Source organism: Bidens hawaiensis, unplaced genomic scaffold, assembly GCF_021521415.1.
Source record: "Bidens hawaiensis isolate Kalapana, Puna unplaced genomic scaffold, B.hawaiensis_p1.1 tig00010744_1, whole genome shotgun sequence".
Classification (NCBI taxonomy): Eukaryota; Viridiplantae; Streptophyta; class Magnoliopsida; order Asterales; family Asteraceae; genus Bidens; species Bidens hawaiensis.
Window position 1 is genome coordinate 780,939 of NW_027491824.1, and position 18,801 is coordinate 799,739.

The window sequence follows — 18,801 nt, forward strand, 5'->3', positions numbered from 1 at the left end:
ACCCGTAAATTCAGGTCAAATGAATGAGAAACCACCATTTACAAACAATGCAATCTGGTGACTTAAGAAAATACAGAAAGTTTTTGTTTATATATATTTATGATTATAAACGAAAATATAAAACAACCCGTAATACGTGAGATAAAAGCTAGTAACCAAATATATTTAAGATTTTAAATATAATAAATAAAAAGTAAAAAAGAGGAAATGGAGAGTTGTTGAAATTGCAAGTATCGTTGGCAAAGGTGGTCTTGACTTTGACTAATGGCAAAGACTTCTTAACTAACAGCTGAGCCGACAAGACTTTTAGGTGCTGTTTGTTTTTCAGAGGTAAAATGTCAGAAGACTGCGAAACCACATCTGCCAACATCTGTAGCAGAAGAGGTGGACCAAAACTCTGCAGTCTGCAACAAGAAGACTGTTTGTTTTTTAACATCTGCAGACTGCTAAAATAAGCTGAAATTTAAATAATTAAAGAAAAATAAGTAGTATAAACGATGATGGTTCGGGTGAAATATATGACTCAAAAATCTTCAAATACCATCATCTATAAATATCAAAAGAAACTAAAACTTGAAATTCATCAATGATTTAATAATCACTATAAAGAGGCTCAGACCTATCGAAACATTGGTGCAAAAGGTTCAAAGTGCCATGGCTGCAAGGGTACCTGCCATCCTGCATTTTTGCCACGCCAGGCACGTATCCTGAGCTGATGTTAACTCGAACAACATTAGATCATCACAGCCACAAACCTGATTTCATATTTCAAACAACCATCCAAAAAACCCAAATCAAATGTCAATCGACATCGACAGAGGCGGCAACCGGCGTCAGAAACCGTGGATTTAAAAGCCATCACTTCCCCACACCGGAGTACAGCCACCACACCGAATCCGGTAACAATCAGAGGTCATAAACCCTAGATTTAACAACCGTAATTTCCCAACATCGGAGAGCTGCCACCACCACACGATCGCTGCCTAGGGTTCGTAAATCAAACCCGGTAACAATCGGCGATGATGGCGGCAATCGATAGAAAAACACAGCCATAAACAAAGATTATGGTGACAACAAATGAAAAGAATAAAATGAAGAGTGAAGAATTGCTGGTGGAGTCATCAGTAGCAACTTGGCTCATCACTTCTGGGAGAAGAGGTTAAAGAAGTAATAATACCAACACTTCTGGGAGAAGAGGGCGTGCAGACGTTTTTTAATGAAACGTCTTCGAAAAAACAAACACACTGCAGAGCCCAACGTCTGCGCGCCCTCTTCTCAGTGCAGACAAAAGAGGTGGAGAAGTCCTTCTGAGGAAAAACAAACAACACCTTAGTTTTCTACTACTTATCACACTTTTTTTTCTTTTCCTTTTTTCCCCTGTTCTTTCACTTTTTAATCTAACTAATTTTAACAAACTTTTTTAAAATGGAGTTAAAATTTTCCAACTTAAGCTTTATTTTCCTACTAATACCTAGTTAACAAACCAGATATTGGTTTAGATAATAATTTAATCGTTAATCATGATTTAGTGATAACAATTACATTTTACGAATGTGGCCACAATATTTATATACAAGCTCTGCTACAGGAATGTTATCTACAAATTTTGTTACATATATTGTAACCTGAATTTAATCCAAAACTAACTAGTTAATTATTTCTCGCCAAATACCTCTATGTTAATTTATAATATAATTTAATTAATACATGTGGTAAATGTAGCATCGGTTGTTTTCTACGAGATTGATTTAAAGATTGATTTGTTTGACTAGTACTACAGTAAAAAACAAAAGATTTGAAGGTATAACCTTGACCGTATTATAATCATATTAAATGCTAGAAGACAAATATCAAACGTTCGTTATAAAATTAAAAAGTATATGTAATACAAATGAGAGGCTATTTGGAAGACTTAATAATTAAAATATACCATATCTTGATCTTGACCATAATAATATCTGTAGCAAGTCACCTTCCTCTTTACTTCCTTCTCAACTTGCACTTCCCACCTTGTCTATATATTCCACTCTTTCCTTTTATTCTGTTCTCCAGTTCACATCTTCATCTTTCTATCTCTACCTCCGTATATCTCTTTCTACTACAAGATCATTAATCTACTGCAAGATTAATATATATTCTTTCAATGGAATACACAAGCTTGGTTGATACCTCTTTGGATCTTAATACAAATCCTAAACACTTCCTCTCTCTAGTTCCTGTAAGTCCTACAATTTAAACAGGATCATGAGAGAACTCATTCTTACTTCATATTATATACAGTTAACAGTATAGGTATAAGATATATACCTATACTGTATACATAGGATGCAGTAACTAGTTCTCTCTCTAGAAGAGTTCTCTCATGATCACTCCGCTATAAATATATATCATGTATCTATAACATTGGTGAATGTATTTAGCTTACAAGGTTTCTTGATTTTGACTCACAGAAACAGGAAGCTCAAAGCAACTTCATTGAGCTTGGATTGAAGATACCACCTGTAAAGGATGAGGTATATATATATATATACCATTTTAACTTATGGGTTCTTTTCTCTCTAAGCTAGATGTATCTTTCTTTCTAACTTTGTGAGGACTATTGTATATTATCAGGCAGCTAGTGCTTTGGTGGAAGAATTGAATAGATTGAGTGCTGAAAACAAGAAGCTGACAGAGATGTTGACAGTGGTGTGTGAGAACTATAATGCTCTGCATAAACATTTAACTGAGATTAAGAATAATAATCCGACACCATCCGATAGCACCAAAAACTCAAAGAAACGAAAGCTAGAAAACACAATAAATAATCAGAATATTATCAACAATGAGAGAGGAGCTTCTGAAAGCAGTTCAAGTGATGAGGATTCTTGCAAGAAACCAAGACAAGAACAACACATCAAGGCCAAGATTTCTAGAGTTTGTGTTCGTACCGAAGCGTCCGATACCGGCCTCGTAAGTCCTCTTGATTCCATCTATACATGTTACAAGTTTGTAAGGATAAAGAGTACTTAAGGATCCTTACAATAGAAATATAAGGTTTTTTGGATAGTATTGATTGCATCATCAAGATGTTGACATGCTTGACGATTATATCAAAGATAGATACAAAACTTATGCTTACAAAGTACAAGTTAAAGATCATAGTTTATTTTAGCCATAAAACTTGTTATCTAGAAAAGTCACGTGGCCACGAAGTTATTAACCTGTTAACTAACAGAATCAGGTAAATCCCAGTGGGTGGCCTTTAAGATATAATCCATAAGATTAACCTATAAATATTTTAGACAAGTAATTACCACTACACCATCCTTGAAGGTTCAAGGTTATATGCTAAATCTTGTTTTTGATATATCTCTAAATGCATATGTTATATTGTATGTCAACAGTTGGTGAAAGATGGATATCAATGGAGGAAATATGGACAAAAGGTCACAAGAGACAACCCTTCTCCTAGAGCTTATTTCAAATGCTCTCACGCTCCAAGCTGCCCAGTCAAAAAGAAGGTAAGAGAAACCATATATGATGGTGTATGCTTGTTTTCTTTAACCATATTGTGATATATGTATCATATACAAAGACATCATTTGTTTTGATGTTCAATCTTGTTTCATTTAGGTTCAAAGAAGTGTTGAGGATCAATCAATCTTGGTGGCAACTTATGAAGGAGAACACAACCATCCAAACCAATCGAAACAAGAGCAAGCGAGTTCCGGTTTGTCTCGAACGGTTGCAACCACAACACTAGGTTCAGTCCCATGCTCAGCATCAATCGCTTCATCGGGACCCACCATCACCCTTGACCTAACCACCCCACCAAAACCACAGCCTAACCCATGTGAGGAACCCAAGGTTGGTGGTAACCGAAGAGTTGACACACCAGAATTTCAACAGTTTTTGGTAGACCAAATGGCATCTTCATTGACAAAAGATCCTAGCTTCAAAGCAGCATTAGCTGCAGCAATATCGGGTAGAATGGTTCAACAAAATCAGTCACAACAGTGGTAGCTAGCTATAGAAGATGTTAGTTAATGAGATCATGCATGATGTATATATCACATGGTTAAAGAATACAAAGACAGTGCTAGTGGTGGGAAGCTTCGAGGTGATTTGAGAGTTGTACACAAGTTGTGGTGGTTGGTTAATTTGGTTCCAATTTTAACGGGATTTGGCTCAAACCATGAAAGCCCTTGGGACGTTATTATTATTATTATTATTATTATTATTATTATTATTATTATTATTATGTCTTGTCACGTGGAAAAGTTATCCACTATATGACCCTTTTCGTGGTCCAATCTGTCAATAGCTTCAAAGTGGTCCTTGAATTCATTATGAACAATTTAATGTGCAACCCTTTCACATGCTTTTATTTATGGCGGGTTCAATGGATAATGGGGATGGAATAGCGGTTGGATGGTTAGGACATCCTATCTTTAGAGATAAAGAAGGTCGTGAACTTTTTGTACGCTGTATGCCTACCTTTTTTGAAACATTTCCGGTCGTTTTGGTAGACGGAGACGGGATTGTTAGAGCCGATGTTCCGTTTCGAAGGGCAGAATCTAAGTATAGTGTCGAACAAGTTGGTGTAACTGTTGAGTCGTAAACCTAATTGGTTACTTCCAATTACGTAAATCAATAGTTCAAACCGCACTCAATGGTAGGGCTTGGGCTAAAATTCCTGAAAAATTAGCCTTTTATGATTACATCGGAAATAATCCGGAAATAATCCGGCAAAAGGGGGATTATTTAGGGCGGGTTCAATGGATAACGGGGATGGAATAGCGGTTGGATGGTTAGGACATCCTATCTTTAGAGATAAAGAAGGCTGTGAACTTTTTGTACGCCATATGCCTACCTTTTTTGAAACATTTCCGGTCGTTTTGGTAGACGAAAACGGGATTGTTAGAGCCGATGTTCCGTTTCGAATGGCAGAATCTAAGTATAGTGTCGAACAAGTTGGTGTAACTGTTGAGTCGTAAACCTAATTGGTTACTTCCAATTACGTAAATCAATAGTTCAAACCGTATTTTTTTTATCTTTTCGTAGAAATATTCCGCATATTTTCACATATAGTATTTACATATACAACATATATCACTTACAATATATATCACTATCAAGGGAGAATTTCTTAGTATTTGGGTGATTTTTAGGTATTTCAATAAAAAAAATAATTGGGTTGCGCCATATGTATGAAAGAGTATACAATAATGATGTATTTGTCGAATCAAATACCATGGTCTAATAGTTAAACATTCTGACTAGTTGATAATTTTACTATTAGTTGGGAATTTTGTGAAATGTTCCTGTAAAAAGTACATTTTTCATTTTGAGAGGTTTCTTGTTGGATATATTATCAAACGTCTCGTTATAAAATGTGACCGATGATAACGAGTCGAATATTTTTCTCGTATAATATTCCATTCAATTGTATGTTTTACAATCAATAATGGTTATATTTAATTTATGTTCGATTTGAGGTTTTCATACCTAGGTTCTTTTTGAATTCCGTTTTAGTCCTTGCTAGTCACGATATCTTCTTGTTACTGACAAACATTAAAACGTTGTTAAATTCTTGCTAGATGATCTATTTTACGATACCAAAAATGCTAATATAAAAAATTCCAAAAGGCTCCTCTCACATGTTCGGTCTTCTTTATCGATCAACATACTTTTCTAAACACTAGCCAACGATGGGGCCACCCCTACTTCGGCATAAATTTAGCTAGCGACCACCCTCGTCTAGATGTAACAATGTCCATATTCCTCGCCAACATCATTGTGCTCTTGGTCTCATTTCACCATTGTTCAAGCGATCATTCCTTAACCCCCTTTTGTTGTTTATGTGCAAGTCGTTGAAACCCTAGTTCTTTGAACGTGTTTCACTTGTCAATATTATCTCCACTTGTCAATCTAACACCGTTTCTCATTGGCCGATATACGGTTGGCAATAAAACCAAATCAAATGGAAATACCCAAAACATTTGGGATGGTATAAGGTCGGGAAATCAAGCATATTACTTTTTTTTATGTTTTTTTTTTGTACGAATGGGATGAGTATGGGAATCAGTAATATACATATTTACCCGATAACATATACTTGTTTACCTGGTTATATGCCTAACATGATTTTCTCTATTTTTTTTTTCTTTTTTCTCTTCTGTTTGTTTTAAGTATTTTCGGTATATAAATACCCGATTATACTTCTATTCCTACTAACCCAATTTATTTTATGTATATACAGTATATAATATACTCGATACGTGGTGGTTTTACGCCAATTTTAAGACTAGCTTTTATAGTCAAGTATGCAGTTAGTGTTACCTAAACCGATCCTAAATCCGACCTATTGTCATCCTTAGGCCATAATTATATTTTTGCTCATATAATATTTTATGCTGTCTTTTTAGAGTGACCCAACCCTAGATTCTTGTAACACATCATTTTTCGTGAGTGAAACAAAAGTGTTGAGGTGATAATTAAAGGATGTTGTCGGCGTATAAGAAAGAATTATAAAGGCTAGCTCTGGAGAACTGAAGAAAGTTGGAAGGGCCAAAGTTGTTAAAAATAGAGTGATGAAGTCCAAGGGCCTATTTATCATTTCTGAAAAGTTGTAATCAACCCACTACCATGCCTAGTAACCAAACTAGTGACTCATTGACAATTTGACACCTCATTTTCTCTTAACATTCTCTTTTCTAAACAGCCAAGTTGCATAGATGTTGTGTCACGATCAGTTTGACACCCGTTGACAGTTTAACACCTTATAATTTGTACTTCTAAAGGTAGGACGTCTTATTAAGTGACATCAGACGATGATGGAGTCTTAGTCGGTGAAATTTAGATAATTCGCACTTCAACAGGAGAAAACTAAATTCTTGAAAGTTTAGAAACTTACTAAAAGCTTCTGAGTTAGTTAAGTGTCTTTTTAAAGAATTTTTCAGAAGTTTTTACTTGATCAAAAGCAAAGCTAATCTTCCGAAGTATTCTTTTTTCTTCAATAGTTTACTTAAGTTTAAATATTTCATGTCCTAACATCGATGAAATTTGCGAATACATATAATATTTGTATAATTAGCAAATGGAAATTGCATGACTAAACGGAGACTAAATAAATTAAATAACATGTTATGCTGATACTATATTTGTATATGTAGTTATCAGTGAACCTAAATGAATGTTTAAAAGGGTTAGTAGAGAAAATAAAATACAAAGAAGAAGAAGAAAACTATAAAGTTTGTATTTTTATTGGTGAAGAAAGTAGAAGAAAAAAATGTAATCCACAATAAAGAGGTTGCCGAAAAGTGATAAATGATTGTTTGCATTTGGTAATAGAATGGGACTGCTACAACAAAATACGCTCTTTAACTCTATAAGGCTATGTGTAGTGGGCACAAAGAATTGGCGATTTGGGGCGCGAACACCGTCCATCTAGGCGAAATTGGAGCGAATTGGGCGGGGGCGTGGGTTATTTATCACCTGGAGAAAATGAAATTTATTATTATTATATTACTAGTGTCTATTGTGTATATGTATATGTATATATGTTGTGTGTGTGATATATATATATATATATATGTATATGTATATGTATATGTATATGTATATGTATATATGTTGTGTGTGTATATATATGTATATATACATATGTTGTGTGATATATATATATGTGTGTATATGTATATATATATGTATATGTATATATGTTGTGTGTGTGTGTATATATGTATATTCCCTCCTTTCGGTCAACACCATGGTTCGCAAAACTAACCGAACGTGAACTTACAATGGAACTCGAAGAACCTAAACCAACCGAGATATTCGTTTCAATTTCCCGACCCAAACCTAAACACCGCCCCCGGGCGACAAATGGGCGATTTGAGGGGGAGGGGGCGACATGCCGTGTGTGTTATTGTTTTTTTTTTATTATTATTATTATATGTTTGTGTGTGTAATATATATATATATATATATATATTGGCTACCACACCACTACACCCTAAAAACAAAAACCTATTATTTGCTTATTGGGCACCACGTGTCGTAATGCGCCCCAATTTGTAGCCCCTTCATTACACATCGCCTAATAAGCTTGAGAGATATTGAGTGCGGCTGATTACACAATATGGGCTCAACTATACTTTACAAGCTTTAAATCAATGTTACTTTTTTTAAAATAAACACGGTTATTATTGTTTGCGCCATGTTTGCGGTGCACGTATATATGTGTGAACCCTCGGTGGGCAAAAATGAAACTGTACTAATTTTGATGTTATTTTACTAATCTCGTGAAAATAACGTTAAAAGTGACAAAAGGTTAATCAGGCATCATGTGGTGGCGTTGATAGCCAAAATACAAGGGTACATGCACCAATCGGCGGTGTCCCGATGGTTGAGTGTTATGTGCCTTATGTCCAAGGTTTGATGCAAAACTACTATCGAGTCGGGGGTCTCATCGGAAGCTGCTTCTCTATGCCAAACGATAGATGTAAGACTGTCCACATCTTACCCTCCTCAGACCCTACCATAGCTTTGCTATTGATGGGATATACTGAGAACGATAATGATGATGATGATTATGACGGTTATTATTGTTTGTTCTTTAATAAAGATTTGACTATTTATTTGATGGAATAATTTCAAATCTATAACTTTACAAACATTAAAAATATCCTATATAATATAACATTAAAATTCACTTTTCTTACACTTAGATAAATAATCTTAATTCGTATAGAACCCGCGAGTCAAATCGACGCTTAAGTGCTCAACCATGTGCATAACTAATCAAGGTCCACCCATATGTTCAAATTCAATAATATTGAATGAACCCAAGACTTTTGGGCTCACTTGATGCTAGATGAAGGTGTTTCGAACTTTAAATTGATTGATCACTAAACCACTAACATCTTCTTCTCTTAAGAATGAGGTCTCACTTACTAAAAATTAAAATATCTAAACTTTAATTATTCATGAACCCAATTATTGAAGCGCAATTAGTCGGATATAAACAAGTTAAGCTGAATTCTTGAGTTTGTCTAAACAAGAACTCCATTCATTTAACATAAACAAGTTTTGTGTTCAATTAGTTTAAAAGGTTCTCCAACTCAACTCACGGCAATTTTAAAAGTTCGAGTCGATTAGCTCATTTAATCTAGTGTTTAACCCCGTGTGTTAATTAAGCTCATTATATGAGGCTTGGGGCTTGAAGTCGTTTATTAAACAAGCTTCAATTGGACCAACCTGGACTAGAAATTGTTTAGTCTTGATTCAAGCATACTTATAATAGATCGAGCTCAATTAGCTCACAAACAATTCGGCACACTTCTACAGCTCGACTTATAAAGTAACTAAAATTATAAGTAAAAGTATTTAAATATATATATATATATATATATATATATATATATAATTTTAAAAATGACCACTAGAAACACATGTTGAAAAGGTTTATCAACTTATGGGGTATTTACCCTATTTACCTTCAACACACACCCCATCCTAGACAAACAAAAAATCAAATATCATTTCACCTAATTTGTAAAACCGAAAACTTTGGTTCTAGCATTCAAGATTTTTTGTTTTAATCTCATCAAACTCTTGGAAAAACTATGTAAGATATATTATAGGTTTATATTATATAAATATAAAGTAGTAAAATTTCTTAAGACATGATTCCATGAAATCAAGTCAACTACTTTAAAGTCGTCAAGTTTATCCAACTTGAACTACACGTCAATTACTTTATATAACTGGTATCTCGCGTATGTTTCATCGGGTCAAATTTAATAAGAAAAAACTAAGTAAAACAATAAGTGGGTGATCAATTTCTTCTTTAAAAAACAAGTTTTGATCAAAGTGACAATATAATAATAACAATAATAATGTGAGAGACACGTTCTAGAAGTAACGACTAATGATAAGCATGTAGGGTCACATGGCTTGGATTTAATTGCTGGAGACCCGTCTAATTTCGTCCGCCTACAACAACACCCATCACCACTTGGCTTATTCACACTTGACAGACACATCATCATATTTTCTTATCGATAATAAACTGCCATATGATCTCTTTTTATTACTTATTGTTAACAATAATAATTCATATATTCACGCGCTGGATTGTCTGCACACCACATAATGCATAATCACTTCACTTTAACCAATAATGAGTCGTGATATTAAGTTTCGATAATGACATTAGCTCTTAAGAGTGTCAAATTTAATGTAATGTCAATCCAAATACGTAATAATAATGTGTACTTGTATTATATACTGGTTATCATATTATAAATTAATGTTTTTTTTGTTTTTATTTTCTAAACGGACATCTTGGTCACAGACGAGCCATTAATGCACCCAATCATTTACATTCCGTCTTTCGAAGGAAACCACAATAGGTGATAGAACCCCATGGCCTAACTTAGAACCTCCTATTTTATTTTTTTTTATATCATAAGTGAGACTAACCGAAGACCTCCCATTTTTTAATTTAAGTTTGGACTTTGGTGGCTCACCTCAACCAATTGAGCTGGGGATCACCGATAGGTGAATAAGTTATTTGTCCAACACCGCCTACACGCTCACAATTTTTTGTTTTGTTATATAAAACTCTGAATATAACGTTGCAACATGCTAATTTTTATATACGCATCGGTGTCAACTTCATGCAAAAGGAGTCGTGTAATAATGTACAAAACAAACGTGCAAGCCATTAAATCTGCTTCGAAGTTGCGTTTTTTCATTGGGCTTTTATATTACCGTTTAACTTCTTAATGAACTTGTGGTTGCTATGTGCTTATTCTTATCAATGCTTCAACATTAATCTTTTTTAAGTATTTTGTTTTGTATGTAACTTTATCAACATCATCATCATCGTACTCAGTATATCCCACCAATAGCAATGCTATGGTAGGGTCTGAGGAGGGTAAGATGTAGACAGCCTTACCTCTATCCCATAGGGATATAGAGACTGCTTCCGGTGAGACCCCCGGCTCGATAGTAGTTTTGCATCAAGCCTTGGACATAAGGCACATAACACTCAATCATCGGGACACCGGCTGATTGGTGCATGTGCCCTTGTCTTTCGGCTATCAACGCCACCACATGATGCCTGATTAACCTTCCGCCACTTTTAACGTTATTTTCATGAGATTAGTAAAATAATGTCAAAATTAGTGCAATTTTACTTTTGCCCACCTGAGGGTTCACGCATATATACATTATATGCGCGCACCGCAAGCAAGGCGTAACTTTATCAACGCTCTTGCTAATTAACGTAAGGGTTTCATTCTTTTTTTTATAAAGTTTTGGGGACGCCTATTTTTTTATTCACATTTTAACTTGCCATTGTGTTTACCTTGATTTAAGTTATTTAACGAACTGGCCGAATGTTAAATGACATGATTTCAAGGCCTATGGCCAATGTAGCCGGCTAAATTAGCCTATGGATCTACGTGACGAAGTCAGCTAATGAGACTGATTGGTAGCTAATGTAACCTATCAATGGACAAGCCTCACTCTCTTGGTGTTTATATTATGCAACTTGTACTTATTATGAGATTTAGTGAACAAAAGCATCTGCTATTGCATTATCCTTCTTAATCAACTTAGTGTATGTGTCATGCTCTAATTGGCTTAAAATGGGGATTCTTTGGACTTGGTGGCTAAAAAACCATGTCTATTTAGAAAAATAAATAAATTAGTCAAATATGTTTATTTTGGTAATTTTTCATATCCCTAACAACCCCCCCCCCCCCCCCCTTTCCTATTTTAAGGAGCACATACGTGATAGTGACTCTAATGTGAGTGCTCTTAGAATCCATTTCACCATTTTCAAATGAAAACCGACTAATCAAGATTGAAATTGCGATAATCGCTTTAAAAGGTTTCCTCAATTACAAGAAACAAGTCTATGAGAAGACAATAGTGTTAGTTTGGCCCCCAAAGCTACGTGAAATTCATCTTGTTTTCAAACTTACTTTTCACACAAATGGACTTTCGGGCAGTAGGGAGACCACCCTAGATAAATAAAGCCCAGTGTGTAGGCGTCTATATTTGGGCATCTTGGACTTCTGACATCTATGTTTGGTCATCTTTAATTTCAACTTCCAACTTCAATATCAAACCCACCTCATGCTTTTGTACTTTTGCATAAACTATTATCGCAGGCTAGGACCCCACACGTCATTGACCAGGTCTTTGCTGGCCTAGAGGACTTGTTTGGGCCTTCATGTTGGTATGGGCTTAAAGCCTTTAGAAATGTAGTTGTCAAAAGACCCAAACTCAACAACTATCTATACATGCATCAATTAGGTATTGAAAATCTAATTGAATGTTGGGTTATGGATCTCTTTTATCTCATTTATTTATTTACTTTTCGTAATTGTGAGAACCCATTACTATAAAACAGGCATTCCCCACAAATACCCTGTCAACCAATAAGATCAGCTAAAACATAGATTGTGCTGCACAAATGACCTTCAACGGGATTGGATGACAGAAAACTAGTAAAAGCTAGATTTTGATTTGTTTCTCTTAACTCGTTTAAAATGTTAGTTAAACACGATTTTCCAAACCACTGTTTTATTTTTTTTTATAAACAAGACCAAAAGCTAGAAAAACAAAATTGTTGTCAAACAAGATCTTATCAATACTGTCATGTTAGAAAACAAATACAAAATCCTTCAACATATTCTTATACAACAAACAAATCATATATTTCTTCAATCCCATTGTTGTTTATGATTTTGATCGTCTACCACGAAACCGTCTCTTCACATTTCTCACTCCCGGTTTCTTTATTTTCTTACGTTCATCATCTTGTGAAAAATCTTTAAACAATTTCGCAAGTCTCGGGTCCACCATAATTCCAATTGAAATCATCTCACCATATAACTCCCTAGCCTTGGTTAACAACCCATGCTTCACTAACCCTTCTACCATCATCCCAAAATGCACAGAATCAGGTGAAACTTCATATTCTTTCATTTTCACCCAAATCTTCAATGCATTTTCAAACTCATTTAGTTCCAAAAACTTACGAAGAATCAGTACAAAAGTATCCCTGTTCGGCCCATTTCCAGATTTCATCATTCGATCCAAAAGTTCAAAACTTTCTTCAAAAGTCAAGTCTTTTCCTTCAAGAAAAGCATGATACGTGTCGATAGTAGGGTTTATGTGTTCTTCCAACATTCTTGAGAATATCCGTCTTGCATCCATAAGTTTTCCTGCTTTACATACCGGTCGTATAATATAATTAAAAGTAATAGAATCGGGAATAATATTCATGCCCTTCATTTTATCCAATATTTTAAGAGCTTCTTCATGGCAATTCTCATGAGCAAGAACATAAACCAACGAATTATAAACCGTTCGGTTTGGACTCCACCCTTTTTTCTTCATTTCATCAAACAATCTAAGCGAGTCAAACAGGTTGTTGACTTTTGAGAAGCAAGAAATCATGTGGGTGTATGACTTTTCGTCTGGGATGACTTGGTTTTTGTCCATTTCTTTCCAAATTCTCTTGGCTTCAATTATGTCAGTGTATATATTACACCAACCGTTAAGAATAATGTTGAAGCCCTCGGTTTCGAGTGGAAAGAGTTTTTCGTTTGAAAACATGAATTCTTCGGCTTCTTCAACGTTTCCATGTTTGCAGAGGGTATCTAGAAGTGTATAGAATGCCTTTTGATCGGGAGTTAATTTGAACTTTTCCATTATCTGGAATGCGCGAATAGCTTCAGCTGGTTCGTTTGCAGCTGCATATCTATTGAATACAGAAACTTTTTATAAAGGATCACACATATGAATAAAAATCATAATAGCAGTCCAAAGCTTAAAGCTGTAGAAAAATATAAAACCTCAAAACGTAACAGGATGCACTAAACAGTCATGGATTAAAGAAGGCAAGAGCTATACAAACATCACTGACGTGTCATACAGGCCATGTAACAGGGGAAAATGGTCCTACGGTGTCGTATGACACGCAAAAAATGGTCATATGGGTCACATGGACTCATGGAGGGCTAGTCATACGACCAGTATTAGGATGTGAATGGGTCATTTAAAACCATGCAGTTTTCGGTTTTTTCGTTTTTTTCTGGTTTAGGCTCAGTTTTGGTTTTTAAATTTATTTTACCATTTGGGCTTGAACTTCATCATCATCATCATCATCATCATCATCATCATCATCATCATCGTACTCAGTATATCCCACCAATAGCAAAGCTATGGTAGGGTCTGAGGAGGGTAAGATGTGGGCTTGAACTTCTCTAGCTAAAAAAAATAGCCCAAAAATGAACTTGAGCATAAATCTTTTTGTTAATTAAAGATTAATTGATTATTATACATTTAGGCCTAACATATGGTTACATTATTTATTAAGTTCTTACAAATTACTTAAAATTCAAAATAAAAAGTGAAAATCCATAAATTTGGTTTGGCTATGTTTCTTCCGTATTACTTACATGCAAAAATATCCAAAAAGTTCGTTTTTTACAAAAGCATACAACCCTAGCCTACTGATATTACACGGTCTGGCGTGCAAGCTTGATTTGACGCCATACGGCTCATATGCGACAAGCACAGTGGCGTACAGTTTTGAGTTTGTGTTTGTATAGCAATGTAACATCACCCTAAAAGAAACAGAATGCTACTGTAAGTCTGTAACTGCATATCTATGTAACTTGCTTAACACTTAAAACACTCAAACAACTAAATAAGATATTGATATAAAAAACAAAGGATGTAATTCGGGTTTACCTATCAATCATGATGAGCATTGGTCTCTGAGTATCCATAGAAGACTGATACAAATCTCTAATCAAACACCAAGCATTATTAAACTTGTTATGGTTACCCAACACCCATATCATCAAGCTCCAAGCTTTTTCATCACAACACTTCCATTTCAGACCCCACTTAAACACAAAAAATGCAAACTTCCAATCATCCCTTAAGCCCCAAATCGCCGAATTAACCAAATCTTCACTCGGCTCGATACCAGACCCATCGATAAACTCCGTTGACTCACCCGTTTCTTGATCAAACTCATTGCGTAACAATTTGACTAGTTTAATCACAACCGGGTTTGAAATTTCGTTACTAGACGCTGCTAACTGAGTGAAGTTAATGGTTTCGTATAGCTTCTGGACATGGGATGGTTCGAATGTGGAAAAATTGATGTGATCAAGTTTTGGTGAACATGTGCCAAGTGTTCGACGAAATGCCAGAAAGAAAGAAATGTTAAGTTTTTGTGAACGCGTGTTGGAGGGTGTTGAAAGACCATGTTGGGTGGCTTGTGATGTTAGAATAAAGGGTAAACTGAGATGAGAATATGTGCGTTGGTTAATTATGCGAGCAAGATAAGCTGAAAACATCAAAGAGTGCTGGTGTATGAAGAAAACCAATCAAGGGTGGGTTCTTTGAGCTTTAGGAGTTTCTAAGGAAAAAGGCTATAACTAATTAACTATATGTTAAAATTTTAATTTTATGCAATAAAAATGAAATTTCGATTTGATGCATCATTTTTTTTTCGTTTGATCTAATAAAATATAGATAAATTCATATAATATATTTTGTTTGGAGTGATGATTTTCTTTTTAAATTGTGCGATATGGTTATTATATACTTATTTATTTATGTCTGAGCTGATGTGGTATGGTGGTCATGCTTTAAACACCATTAGGCTATTCGTTAAGGGTGATGTGGTCAAACCATAATGACGGCTACGCTGTGTTGCGATGTTAAGGGGGGCGGCATTATGGAGGAGGCAGCAACATGGTAATGAGTAGGATAATGGATACATGGTGGGTTAATCAATCTTTTTTTTTATTTTGTTTCTTTATTTCCCCATAATCATAATTGGTTAGTTAAGTCCAGTTAACCGTGTGAGCTAGTTAAAACTTTATTATCTACGTGACAGTGACGTGGCACTTTAACCAACGCTTGCTAGTTAAGCCAGAAAACACAGCCTTAAAACACCTCCAATGGTGCAATCTAGAAGTTATGTGGATGGCTATCATCCTATCATCAATTCATCATTGGAGGAGGGCTGGTTCGGAAGTTGACGTTGTGAGGCGGTTTGGAATTTCAAACTCCAAAACGAATGAATGATTGCGGGGCCTTTTCATACACAAACAATATCGTGTGTTTATTTTTTATTTTTTTTAATGCCAAACAAATATTTCAAATGGGATGTTGGCTAATTCATTATATCAGGATACACTCGTCTTTCAAACTGGGAAAAACTCTCATTTAAGGCCAACACCCGTGAACACTCACCCAAAGACACAGCAATGCGGTGAGATAAAACTCGTTCAGTTCAAAGATCCAACCAGTGAAAGCCACCAATTCGCCTAGTCTCTCTTCATCTCCATGATGCCTATAAAACTAAATGTTGAGAGCAAGTGTTGGAAAATTGAATAATATGAATGGAAATTTATTATATTATTAATATTAAATTATTTATGTCACTTGTTTAATTTATTAGAATTTATATTAATATTAAATTCTTCATATGGTGAAAAACATTTGAGTAAAGCTTTTTATGAATTTGATTAGTTTTAATTAGACTTTATATCTCTAACTAAATTTCTAATTAAAAGATCTTCTTCATCATCCATAACTCTTATACATAATAGGCTTTGTGTCTCATTTTTAAAAGGCTAGAAAAAAATACAAGTTAAAAAACTTCAAGGAAAAATGCATGCATGCATATGCATGAAGAGTTATTAGCGAAGAAGAAAGCTTTGAAGAATAATATGTTGGAAACCTATAGAGATGAGTTTCTCTACTTGATTGCTCTACCATTTATTCTATTTTTCTACAAGTTCTAACACCATTTACCAGATGTAACATCGGGCGTGTGAACATCTCCGGCAGTACAAACTGCTTCGGCTGTTGTACCATGGGAGACAGACGCGTTGTCTTATGTAGAGGCACGAAATTTGTTTTAAGTGAAGCGTGTTGGACACGTGCCTCAGCCTCAACTGTTAACTTTTGTTTGGTTCATTCTTGCAGCCAAAGAGACTACCGGTTGTTGTTGTGGTAAAAATTGGAAATTTTATTCTTATGTTTTTGTCAATGGGATTACAAGAAGATGTTGAATAACAAGTTGAAGACTTTATCATATGAAGTTTTTGAGTTGAATCATTTAACATATTTGTTATGTTTTTTATTGTTTATTTTTATTTTGTATTACGATATTTGTACCACTTATTTTCTCATGTTAACAACGAGAGTATCGTTATTATTTGTATTAATTTTAATATAAAAGTGACCCGTGTTCCTACAGCAGGAACCGGAACTGGATCATATAAAACACCTCTACCTTACCACTCCGCTACCAGCTTATTGGAAAACTCGATGTGTATGAAATATAAGTGGAAATCTAATATGGTAGTTTACGTGTTGCGTTTATAGGTTTGTAGAACTGGATACTTGAAGAGCCTCTGAAAATGAATTATTGGCTTAAATGTAGCACGTGACACTTATACATTTATTGAAAACATGCTATAATTTGGTATTAATTTGTTTAACGCAAGTTATATGATGCATTTGTAGTTTCCTTAAGCATCAAATTCTGATTTTGGAAGGGCATGTGAAAGAAATTGGATTTTTGTTCAAGTTCAACCTAAACTGAGTTTGTGAGCAATTAAATGTCTTGTCGATATTACACAAGTTGAAAGTTGTTTAGAAATTAGAATGTTTCTAGAAGTGTTTGGTAACTTAATTTGGGCAATTGAACTTGGGGAAATCGTTTACAGCATATTTAACTAGTTGCTTGTCTTTCTAGCGTTTCAACGGAAAACATGTATATATAGAGTGAGAGAAAAGTCGTGCTTGACAGCGAATTCGAGTAACCACATCAAAAGCTTGTGAAGTTATTTGCGTAGCTTATTGGAACTTGAGGGTTACCATATTAAAAAGTTGCGGGGGTTAATTGTGTAATTAATGGAACCTTATGGAGTTATGGACTTAGAGCATCCATAATGGTGGATGAATAAAAAAAACTAAACGCGCCACATTAGATTTTCACCCATTCATTTTCAAACGCAAAAAATTCTCAATTTTCCTCCAACATCACATCCACTTTTAAACACCCATATATTTTACATAATCACATACTTCTATATTTTATTTTTATAAACTAAAATACTTTTAAAGGTACCCTATTTTTTATTTCATATTATTTAAAATAAAATATATTGTAAATAGATTTAAAAATAAAAATAATAAAAGTCATATAAATAAAATTTTAAAAGTACATAAACAATAAATAAAACAACCCTACTCAAACACACATAAAAAAATATTATTTTTTCATAATTAAATAAACAATAATATTTTTTGTTAAAAATTTCACCGTTGAAAGTAGAAACAAACAAAAAGAAATTCTTTTTTAATTAAAAAAGATAATTAAAATGAGGGTTGAAAATGGTTTCAAATTTTAAATGAAAAATTAATTACATTTAGCATACTTATCATGTTTACTTTTATCCAGTTTTGTGAATATGCTCTGAACTGAACATAACCTCCAAGACTCCAACGTGTATTTATCCAGTCCAAAATTCTGAAAAATGTCACGTCAGAATTGAACACCGCACTGGAGATACTCTTATGGTTACCATGGTAAAACAAATACTAAATCAATGAAAATTGTGGTGTAAGATATATAAAATGGTGTGTTGGGTATTGTATTGTTAATGGTTTTCGGGCTACTATATTAAAAGGTCGCGGGGTTGTTGTGTAATTTAATAAAATTTGAGAAAACCATATGTGGGTTAGTCTATGTGTAGT

General features: G+C 34.4%; 2 protein-coding genes across 2 annotated transcripts; one reads left to right on the forward strand and one right to left on the reverse strand.

The window, feature by feature from the left end:
- The first annotated feature begins 2,031 nt into the window (after positions 1–2,031).
- LOC143536205 (putative WRKY transcription factor 40) lies at positions 2,032–4,214 on the forward strand. Its single transcript, XM_077030248.1, has 5 exons — positions 2,032–2,218; positions 2,451–2,513; positions 2,614–2,952; positions 3,387–3,503; positions 3,616–4,214. The coding sequence occupies exons 1-5, from the start codon at positions 2,144–2,146 to the stop codon at positions 4,003–4,005; spliced, it is 984 nt and encodes a 327-aa protein (XP_076886363.1). The 5' UTR covers positions 2,032–2,143; the 3' UTR covers positions 4,006–4,214.
- Positions 4,215–12,411: 8,197 nt separating this feature from the next.
- LOC143536204 (pentatricopeptide repeat-containing protein At1g80880, mitochondrial-like) lies at positions 12,412–15,455 on the reverse strand. The gene is made up of 2 exons (XM_077030247.1): positions 14,764–15,455; positions 12,412–13,768 (listed from the first exon to the last, which is right to left on the reverse strand). Exons 1-2 carry the CDS (start codon positions 15,378–15,380, stop codon positions 12,742–12,744), a joined length of 1,644 nt encoding a protein of 547 aa, XP_076886362.1. The 5' UTR covers positions 15,381–15,455; the 3' UTR covers positions 12,412–12,741.
- Positions 15,456–18,801: the final 3,346 nt, after the last annotated feature.

Bases quoted from the DNA above. Each gene is read 5' to 3' on its own strand.
- LOC143536205 (XM_077030248.1), top strand. From the start codon at position 2,144: ATGGAATACACAAGCTTGGTTGATACCTCTTTGGATCTTAATACAAAT. The intron at 2,219-2,450 runs GTAAGTCCTACA...TTTGACTCACAG, and splicing joins ACTTCCTCTCTCTAGTTCCT to AAACAGGAAGCTCAAAGCAA. The intron at 3,504-3,615 runs GTAAGAGAAACC...TGTTTCATTTAG, and splicing joins GCTGCCCAGTCAAAAAGAAG to GTTCAAAGAAGTGTTGAGGA.
- LOC143536204 (XM_077030247.1), bottom strand. From the start codon at position 15,380: ATGTTTTCAGCTTATCTTGCTCGCATAATTAACCAACGCACATATTCT. The intron at 13,769-14,763 runs GTAAACCCGAAT...TGTATTCAATAG, and splicing joins ATGCTCATCATGATTGATAG to ATATGCAGCTGCAAACGAAC.